This window comes from Carassius carassius, chromosome 40 (assembly GCF_963082965.1).
Source record: "Carassius carassius chromosome 40, fCarCar2.1, whole genome shotgun sequence".
Classification (NCBI taxonomy): Eukaryota; Metazoa; Chordata; class Actinopteri; order Cypriniformes; family Cyprinidae; genus Carassius; species Carassius carassius.
In genome coordinates this window covers 17,958,430-17,969,307 of record NC_081794.1, presented here as the reverse complement: position 1 = coordinate 17,969,307, position 10,878 = coordinate 17,958,430, and the positions used below count along the sequence as shown (strand labels likewise).

Sequence of the window (10,878 nt, the reverse complement as noted above, 5' to 3'; positions counted from 1 at the left end):
CACGAGAGAAACGAAGGGCTGCGCATTCATGAAATCATCCTGATATTTGCTATACAGCGCTATCTGCTGGACACTCGGAGAACAAACAGCGTCCACTGCTGGTTTTTTTTTTTTTTTTTTTTTTTTCAGCCTTTAAATGCGTTTTTAATACAGCTCATTTAAACCTTAATAAAGCATTTCAAGACCAGATGCTGCTGCAAAGCACGATCCAGTCAAAAATTGTATAATTGAAAAGACATTTAACACTCAAGCCAACATGAGTTTACTGAACTCTTATGCATGCAACTAAATTAAGATAATCTTATAAAGGTAAATAAAAATGCAATGTTGAAAAAGAAAGAGGTTAATACAATGCATTAATTTTGCTCCTCCACAGCCAGACCACTACAGAGCGAGCTTCACTAGGAAGAACGCACTCAAAAGTGGTAAGGCGTGTGTGTGACCCAGTTGGATATCTGGTCTTTGGTACGTTTGGCCGAGCTGTGGGAGGTGAAGAGTGACTTGAAGGTTTCAGATTTGTCCTTCATGTCCTGGATCGATCTCTTACTGCCAATGACGGGTCCCAGGGGGGCCTTTAATGTCTTAGAGCACTCTCCGGATGTAGACGGTCCCGGAGCTGAATCACTGCTGCTTTCTCCATTTAGTGATGTCGGTTTAGACTCTGCGGTGTCACAGCTTCCTGTTGAATCCTGCACCTTGGAGACTTTAGTATCTTTGCTCTTCTTTGATTTTTTTGCAGTTTTAGCCTTTGATCGGCGCTCCTCCATGGCCCTCTGTAGCTTCTCCACCTCCTCTTTAGTCCCATTCAGCATCACAAGGTTGTCTTCTTGGAAAGGATCTCCACACTTGTGGCAGATTTCGGTCTTGACCTCTTTGAGCGCTCGTTCTGAGAAAACACACCCACAGGTCTGTAGGTACAAAAACTTGTGTTTTCCATTCATCTCCAGACCAACCACAGGACAGATGAACATGCTGCAGTGCATGTCCTCAAAACAGTCCCCTTTAATGTTGCGCCTCTCGCCTTTCCACGCCGGGTTATCTGTCAGATTCAGCTCCTTCACGTCCTTGATGCTACGGATGTGAGCCACAACCTCAGAGTTCGGCCTCTCCGCTGATTTATCCAACAAGTACTCAATGATCGCATCTTTATTATACAGTCTGCCCAGCTCACAGGCGACTATGGGCCGCTTCAGCTTCTCCTGACTCAATGCACAATATCTCCATTTAGCAGCAAGTTCTGCGGTTTTATCCACCTTTTCGACCTTTTTCGGGCCTTTAACCAGTTCGTGTCTTTTGGGAATGGTTCCGCCGTCGCAACCCATGCTGAAAATGCGATTTAAACGGTTTTAATGAGAGAACTTAACCTGAAGCTAAACGGAAAACTGTAAACAACCGAGGAGCTTCGATGAAGAGCGTCCGCGTCCACTGCTGGTGAAACGACAACCGACGTAGCGTACAACGTCATGATAATCACTACATACGAGTATGAGACAATATGAGACAAAAACTTTAGTGCACACTGCCTCGTTTTAAGGAAACTATGCGGTCATTAAATGCATTTTCTAAATTGAGTCTTACTAATGCGTAATGAAACTGAAAAGACATTTTGAAACCACCCACAAGTGAAAGTGAATCCAAAAGTGATCATGCGACAAAATGCAATGAGAGCAACTAAATGGTAAGAACGAAGACCTTTAAGGCCTATATTGTTTATCTGTTTGTTTTGTTTAGCGCTTATTTCCTGTATTTAGATGCACTAGAGAAGACTGTTGCTGCTAAAAAACTTTGTAAACCTGCCTAAGCTGGCTTGCTAGTATTAGCAATGGGTTTTCAGTTGGTCACATTAAGAGACCAGCTTGTCCATCTGCTAAAACCCCTCTAACAACAGGCTAGTGTGACCAGGCTTTGAAACCATTCCAGACTGGTTTATCTGATTCATCTTCATATTTCCAGTTTCACGATGTCCTCAGAGGCGGGGGTCACCCCATCTGTAGAACTGCAGCAGTGCATTTCTGCCTGTTGTGCTGTGATCTTTTCATCTGGGCTTGTGTGTGGGCTACACTGCTGTAGTTGGACGGAGAGGGCAGTCTGGATCTATGGTGCCTGTGGGCTCTCAGGACCATCGGCTGCATTGTGCTTTATTCACTGAGCACAATTTTTACGGACACCAGTATTCAGCCTCTCCTGAAGCGATGGATAGCCCTACTGAGCTTTCTACCTCTGGTGTTTGACATTATGCAGACAATACTGCACGGGACCGTGAGAGGCTTCAGTCCTGTTCCTGATCCTGGCATGGTGATCCTGAGCTCTGCTACATCTACGCTCGTATATATAGTGTGGGAGATGGCCTTCCCACATGGGGCATCATCTAAGGGCACCAGAAACCAGAAGAAAGATGAAGTGGCCAAAGCGCTTCTTATGAGGGTCATTCGCTACTCTAGGCCCGACTATCTTCATCTAGGGGTGGCATTTGCTTTTCGTCAGCCTGGCAGCGCTGTGTGAGTGTTTCTCCTGGTTAAGGAAACCATAATATTATCTGCACTGCTTCTTGATTTTAAATCCAAATACATTTTCCATGATGCAATGTGAACCTGTTTATTTATTTATTTTTTATAGTTGAGACCCGTACTGAGTTCATCCCGTACTGCATTGGGAAAGTTATTGACATACTGAGTGGAAAGTACCAGCACTCCAATTTCTCATGGGCTATTGAACTCATGGCACTGTGCTCACTTGGAAGGTCAGTGTAACATCACTGCCATGCAAATATCTTAAAAACGAAAACTTCTTGTACAAAGTGTTTTTTTTTATTAATTGTTGTGTCTTTAAGTTCTATGTTCAGTGGTATGCGTGGCGGGATGTTCATGTGTAGTCTCAGCAGACTCAACAAAAGAATACGACACATGTTGTTCCAGAACCTCATGAAGCAGGAGATAAGCTTCTTTGTAGAAAACAAACCAGGAGTTTGGTGAAGACATGTGGCATGCTGTTCTTTATGCCGCGTCTATTCTGGCAGTTAACCCTTCTCACCTGCATCGAAATGCCACTTCTTGCTTTCATTCAGAATTCATACAACAACATCTCCCAGGTTAATAAACCTTCTCATGTTGATTTCGCACAGCTTCATAAAGCTGTGCTTTGGCCACTCCTGAAATTTTGTTTTCAACAAACCCCCCAAAAAACAAAAAAAAAACATGAATGAATTCAAAATGCCTCACTTTTCTGATCAGAAAACAGCCAAAGAGCTCCAGGACTGTAATGCAGAGACTACAGAGTTGGCATCTTCTGTCATTACGTCAATGAAGACTACGCAGTTTTAAGGCAGAGCGTCAGGAGCAACAGCAATATGAACAGACTCTCAACAGAAAGCTCCAGGTTCTGAGGCGTAAAGGCATCTACAGTGCCATTCATCTCTTAATCCGCAGGGTAAATACAAATACAGTCCCGAGTTGCATGCACCGATCTCCACAATATTGTTTCATTGATTCTAATTTCATTGCATTTTAGTTAATTACAGTAGGCTTGTAGGTAGCAATGCTGTTCCAACGCCGAAATCTCATCTCCTCTGGACAGCTTAGCAGCGGCAGCCTCCTTGCATTTGTGTTCTATCAGAAAGACATGGTGACCAACATGAAAGTATGCCTGCCAAGAAGAATTTTACAGTGATATGAATCTTCATTTAGAGAGACTAAATTCTGTCCATCACTATATTCTCAGCATCTTGTATACATCTATGGAGACATGCTGAATACCGTGGGATCTGCAGTCAAGTTGTTCCAGCTGCTTGACAGAAAGCCACAGATGAGAGAGGCAGGTGATTTGGCACCAGAGAAGCTTGAGGGAAGACTAACCTATGAAAAGGTCACCTTTTCCTACCACTCCCGCCCTAACGAAAAAGCACTTAAAGTAAGTTTTTGTTTATACTGCAAAAGCTGATCAGAGAACTCGTGCGATTTGCATGTACTCATTGTTGAATTGGTGCAGTCTGATACACTGGAATTGACTCCAGGGGAGCTAACTGCATTGGTAGGACCTTCTGGTGGTGGGAAGACCTCTTGCGTCTGCTTGCTGCAGAGGTTCTATGAACCAAAGGAGGGTGAGATGTTACTGGATGGAGAACCTCTGTACCACTACCAACACCAATACTTGCATGAAAAGGCAAGGAATTATACACCACCAGCATTTATAACCATGCATTTTGAGGGGAGATCTGCAAACAGTCAATTCCATTGGATGGTTTGGTGAAATTAGTAGTAGTTGTAAATTAAAACATCACTCTCTTTCATTTGGCCATTGCCACAATGGTATCCCAGGATCCTGTGCTTTTCTCTGGCTCTGTGATATATTATATTGAATACGGTTTGAAGGACTGCACACTTGAAAGAGTAAAAGAAGCTGCTCAGAAAGCCAATGCTCACAACTTCATATGCAAACTGGAACAAGAATATGAAACAGGTAGATGGTTTCTCTATAGATGTTGGCGAGTGTGGTGGCCAGCTGTCCGCAGGGCAGAAGCAGTGCATTGCCATAGCCAGAGCTCTGATAAGGCCACCAGCCACATGGACTGCGGCACCCAACAAACTGTACGGACTCCTCTGGAATTAATACTAGAATCCTAATATCTTAATAAGCTGCTGCACATTATTTTAATCTGCTGTAACACAATACGTTCCGAAGTTCTCTCATTAACGGTATCTATCCATGATCTTATTTTCCAGGTTCAAGATGTACTCAATAACATAACGAACTAGACCGTACTGGTAATAGCATATCGTTTGGAGACTGTTGAGAAAGCAGACCACATTATCTTCATGGAGGGAGGTGAAGTCGTGGAGCAAGGAACACATCGGCAGCTAATGGCTAAAGAAGGAAGATACTATCAGCTCAGAGAAAAGCTTTTCAATCTAGAGACACAACCAACGGACTTAAGTATCAGATACTTTTGTGTGTTTGACATTTTACATAGACTTTAGTACACACACTCACAGACTGTCTTTCATGTAGATTTAACAGCACATTCTAGAAATGCAGGTTTGCTCTGTATGGTGGCTTTTGATGGTGCACTTCAATCAGAGAATGACCAACGGATTTGCCCTCAGCTGCAAAAAAATGCAGAACAGGATCTCGGAGTTCTTTTTCATCTTCATTGTGCAACCAAGAGCTGCTTGATTCTGAGCATCCTGAAGGTCTTTCTAAAGAGACTGACAATAAAAAAAATTTTATTGGTTCATGTGGTTTAAGAAAAACTGTGTGATGCATGTGAATTAATACTAATCACAGTGTAAAAGTGTAATAAAGAAATAAATGGAAGGGAGCGCCTCTCTGTCAGGAGCTGAGAAACACCAGGAAAAGATGCTTCAGGACAAAACAGAGCAGATGGGGAAAAGGCGAGAGAACAGTAGACTTTCACTGGCAGAGACAGCCCACCAGTGCTTTCAAGAGAAATAGTTACATCAAGTTTCTGACCAGAATCCAGTTTCTTGAATGGGAATGAGTAGGTCCTAGATGAGCCCTCCATATTTAGACCCTTGGATAATGGGTGGACCTGAATGCACAAAGTCCAGCCATGTTCCAATTTACATCCATTTAGATTTTCAAGCACACATGTTAGTCAACAAGTCTCTTTGGAGCAATGAGCTCCATCTAGCTAAACCATGACAGCTGATTGGAATCTTGGTGCCCACATCACATGCGTTGTCATTCCTGTGGTTGTCCAATAGTAGGCTGCAAACATTTATGACTTGATTATGACATTTGAGAGACCCATTTTTCTCCTAATGTTTTTGTTTCAAGGATTCTGCCCTGCAGAAGATAGTAAAAAAAGTGTTTGTCAATATTTTTGACAGTTTTAAATAAACTAAAATAAAATAAACATTTTTTATTTCTGTAAAAAAAAAAAACACTTAGATTTCCCCCCCCAAAAAAACAACTATGATTATAATTATCATATTATAAAGTTTAAATAAATAAAAAAACTCAAAACTCTGACATTTAGTAATTGCAGCAGGAAAACCAGTAGTCTTTGATGAAGCATGAAACAGACCTCTCCCAGATGTTTGCGATGGAAGCCAGGAGGACCTTCACTCTCTGGCCTGCCAGATATCATCATCGAAGATCCACTGAGAAAAGCTCGAGAAGAAGCCACTGCTCTCGTGGAATGAGCTTTAACTCCTAAGGGGCGAAGCAAGTCCGCGCGCCTCATAGGCTAAGGATATTGCTTCCACCAGCCAATGGGACATGCGTTGTTTTGTAACAGCATGGCCTTTACTTTTATGTCCAAAACAGACAAACAGCTGGTCAGACTCACGCCATGGGGCTGTACGATCCACATAAGCCTTTAAAGCTCTGACAGGGCAAAGGCTTAGATCTTCTGACCCCGCCTCAGCAGGGGGTAAAGCCTCCAGGACTATTTGCTGAAAGCGAAAGGGATTAGATGTGACCTTAGGGACATAATTAGGCCTTGGTCGCAACAACACTTTCACAGAACCCGGTGCAAATTCCATGCACGAGGGTGAGACAGAGAGAGCCTGTAAACTCTCTTGAGGGAAGATAAAGCCATAAGAAGAACTGTCTTCAAAGTCAGGATTTTATCTGTTATAGTTTCCAGGGGTTCAAACGGATGCCCTGATAAACCTTGTAACACAATAGATAAATCCCTTGAAGGAACTCGCACAGGGCGGAAAGGCCTCAGCTGTCGCGCACCCTGTACAAAACGAGAAACCAGCGGATGACGGCCCACTGAGGCACCATCTATATATTCGTGGTAAGCTGAAATGGCTGCCACGTAAACTTTTAGAGTGGCCGGCGTCACTCCATCAGAAAAACGGTCCTGAAGGAAATCCAGCACTGAAGCCACTGGGCAGTAAACTGGATCCATATTACGAACTCCACACCAGGTCGTAAACAGTTTCCACTTGAAAGCATATAAGCGTCTCGTGGAAGCAGCTCTAGAATTCAGCATAGTCTCTGTGGTTTCTACAGAAACACTGGGACATACTAGCTCATTCCGCTCAGAGGCCACGCCCACAGTCTCCATAGATCTGGCCTCGGGTGCCATATCATGCCCTGTGCTTGTGATAATAAATCCTGCCTGAGGGGAATCTCCCGTGGAGAGCCCGCTAACAGACCGATCAGGTCCGCAAACCACGGCTGTGTGTGCCACCGCGGAGCTACCAGCAGCAGCTGTTCCCCTCTGTCCAGCCGAATTCTGGATAATACCGCTGGGATTAAAAGAATCGGGGGAAAAGCATACAAGCTGGTCAGGGGTCAACCGTGAGCTAACGCGTCCAAGCCCAGGGGTGATGGAGGGCATAGGGAGAACCATAGCGGGCAATGCGTAGTCATGCTCGATGCGAATAAGTCCACTCTCGCTTCTCAAAAAATCTGCCATAAGAGGTTCACCGTCTGGGGGTGAAATCTCCATTCCCCTTGCTCCAGAGTCTGTCTGGATAGCAGATCTGCTCCGAAGTTCAAACATTCGGGGACATGAACAGCTCGGATCGACAGAAATTTGTTCTGAGACCAAAGAAGAATATGTCTCGCCAGCCTGCACAGGGGGCGAGAGCGTAATCCTCCCTGGTGATTCAGATATGACACAAGCGCTGTGTTGTCTGACCTGAGCAGCACATGACGGCCGATCAGCAGATTTGAGAAATACTGGAGTGCTAGAAAAACTGCCAGTAATTCTAACCTGTTTATGTGCCAACTGCGTTGTGTCGCTGTGCACACTCCGCGGGCTGGGCACCCTTGACAAACAGCTCCCCAGCCGGTCAAAGACGCATCCGTCGTGACGGTCTCCCGGAAAGCACAAATCCCCAGCCGAACTCCGGCTAGAAGAAATTCTGTTGACATCCACAGTTTTATCGACATCACACACCTCCGTGTCACAGAGATTGTCCGATGCGGAGGACAACGGGGTGAAATGTTCTGTCTTTTCGTCCACCACTGAAAAGGGTGCATGTGAAGTAATCCCAGACGGATTACAGGGAATGCCGCTGCCATTAGACCTAAAAGTCTGAGGCACAAGCCCACTGTCACTGTCCGACCCACTTTGAAGCGACGCATGCATGACGCAATCGACTGAGCACGCGGGAGAGATAGCTTTGCTGTCATCGCGCGAGAGTCCAAGTCTATTCCCAGAAAGGTTAACTGTTGAGAGGGAATTAAAACGCTTTTCTGGAAGTTCATACACAAGCCCAGGCTTTGTAAATGATTCAGCACAAGGTCCCGGTGAGAGTGTGCTTGAGTCTGCGATTGTGCTTACACCAGCCAATTGTCTAGGTAATTCAAAACGCGAACGCCCTGGAGCCGCAACGGGGCCAGAGCTGCGTCCATGCATTTTGAAAAAGTACGGGGAGCCAGAGCTAAGCCAAAGGGAAGAACGCAGTACTGATACGCTTTACCCTCCAAAGCGAATCTGAGGAACTTTCTGTGTCTCTTGATGATCTGAATATGAAAATATGCATCCTTCAGATCGATCGTGACAAACCAGTCGTTTGGTTGAATCTGAGACAAACTAGCCTTTACCGTTAACATCTTGAATTTGCTTGTCCTGAGTGCAAGATTCAAACGGCGTAAATCCAGAATAGGCCGCAACCCGCCGTCTTTTTTGGGTATCACAAAATAGCGGCTGTAAAACCCTGACTCCATCTGAGAGGGGTTTACTTCCTCTATAGCTCCTTTGCTCAGCAGAGTTGACACTTCCTGTCGCAGCACCGCTATTTCCATCGGTTTCACGACCGTGGGAAGAGAAAGGAGGTGGGCCTTTTCAAAACTGAATGGTGTATCCGTGACAAATTGTGCATAACACACATTGAGAAATATCTGGCAAGCGTTCCCACGCGGCCCGAAACAACATTAGCGGTCTCAAGATTTCCGCATCTTGCAACGCTATCACATGCGTTAAAATGTCATGTTGTGACAAAATGTTGTGTCGCTGTGCACACTCCGCGGGCTGGGCACCCTTGACAAACAGCTCCCCAGCCGGTCAAAGACGCATCCGTCGTGACGGTCTCCCGGAAAGCACAATTCCCCAGCCGAACTCCGGCTAGAAGAAATTCTGTTGACATCCACAGTTTTATCGACATCACACACCTCCGTGTCACAGAGATTGTCCGATGCGGAGGACAACGGGGTGAAATGTTCTGTCTTTTCGTCCACCACTGAAAAGGGTGCATGTGAAGTAATCCCAGACGGATTACAGGGAATGCCGCTGCCATTAGACCTAAAAGTCTGAGGCACAAGCCCACTGTCACTGTCCGACCCACTTTGAAGCGACGCATGCATGACGCAATCGACTGAGCACGCGGGAGAGATAGCTTTGCTGTCATCGCGCGAGAGTCCAAGTCTATTCCCAGAAAGGTTAACTGTTGAGAGGGAATTAAAACGCTTTTCTGGAAGTTCATACACAAGCCCAGGCTTTGTAAATGATTCAGCACAAGGTCCCGGTGAGAGTGTGCTTGAGTCTGCGATTGTGCTTACACCAGCCAATTGTCTAGGTAATTCAAAACGCGAACGCCCTGGAGCCGCAACGGGGCCAGAGCTGCGTCCATGCATTTTGAAAAAGTACGGGGAGCCAGAGCTAAGCCAAAGGGAAGAACGCGGTACTGATACGCTTTACCCTCCAAAGCGAATCTGAGGAACTTTCTGTGTCTCTTGATGATCTGAATATGAAAATATGCATCCTTCAGATCGATCGTGACAAACCAGTCGTTTGGTTGAATCTGAGACAAAATAGACTTTACCGTTAACATCTTGAATTTGCTTGTCCTGAGTGCAAGATTCAAACGGCGTAAATCCAGAATAGGCCGCAACCCGCCGTCTTTTTTGGGTATCACAAAATAGCGGCTGTAAAACCCTGACTCCATCTGAGAGGGGTTTACTTCCTCTATAGCTCCTTTGCTCAGCAGAGTTGACACTTCCTGTCGCAGCACCGCTATTTCCATCGGTTTCACGACCGTGGGAAGAGAAAGGAGGTGGGCCTTTTCAAAACTGAATGGTGTATCCGTGACAAATTGTGCGTAACACACATTGAGAAATATCTGGCAAGCGTTCCCACGCAGCCCGAAACAACATTAGCGGTCTCAAGATTTCCGCATCTTGCAACGCTATCACATGCGTTAAAATGTCCGGGCACGAAAAGCTCGTGCCGTTCGTGCACAGAGGGAGTACATGCGCAGACAACGTTGCGTTTTGTTGTGTATAATCCTGAAACGTGTCCACGGCAGGAATTAGTCCAACAGGATGAACATCGGGCTCTGTCGCTAGCGAAAAAGCGCTGGCTGTGTGAGCCGTCATAAACGGGTCATTTTTGCCCGACCCCTGAACCGTCCCTCGAATTCTGAAAGCTAGATCGCGTAGATTGTCTGAGGGAACGTTTGGTATAACAACTCGATCCAATGCTGCTCGAAGCGCTGTTTGCGGCGAGACAGACATTGTTTGAGTATGGGGAATGCAGTGAGAGGGTTGGATGCGCAAGAGCGGTCCAACAGCGCTCTCTAGTGGAGGGCACAGTATTGAGTGACTTCAGAACGAAACACGGTCTCGGCCGGAGAGTGACGTTACAGTCGCCAGGTCTGAAACCGATGCAATATCGTTCACCAAACCCAAAGCAGACTTCAGGGAAGCTCCTTAACCGCAATCGAAGCTAAGGGCTCGAACGGTAGTAAGAGATAGAGCCCTCAAAACTAGAGCTAAATCCCACGGCGGCACGGAGGGCGGCCATGAATTACACAATCTCCTTGCTCCCCTGGGAAAACTGATTACCAGAGCGTGCTTACCGATCGCTTGCCCGTCAACCGGGGAATGAAAAGCGGCACTAGCGGTCACATACACCTTCAGCGTGGATGGTTTCAAACTCCCGCTATCCATACTGTGCTG

The 10,878-nt window shown here is 45.8% G+C and overlaps 1 protein-coding gene and 1 pseudogene across 1 annotated transcript; one reads left to right on the top strand and one right to left on the bottom strand.

The window, feature by feature from the left end:
* Positions 1-244: 244 nt before the first annotated feature.
* On the bottom strand, positions 245-1,415 carry LOC132122270 (replication termination factor 2-like). The gene has a single exon (XM_059532326.1). The coding sequence runs from the start codon at positions 1,320-1,322 to the stop codon at positions 417-419; it is 906 nt and encodes a 301-aa protein (XP_059388309.1). The 5' UTR covers positions 1,323-1,415; the 3' UTR covers positions 245-416.
* Positions 1,416-1,960: 545 nt separating this feature from the next.
* On the top strand, positions 1,961-5,448 carry LOC132121877 (antigen peptide transporter 2-like; annotated as a pseudogene).
* Positions 5,449-10,878: the final 5,430 nt, after the last annotated feature.

Bases quoted from the DNA above. Each gene is read 5' to 3' on its own strand.
- LOC132122270 (XM_059532326.1), bottom strand. From the start codon at position 1,322: ATGGGTTGCGACGGCGGAACCATTCCCAAAAGACACGAACTGGTTAAA.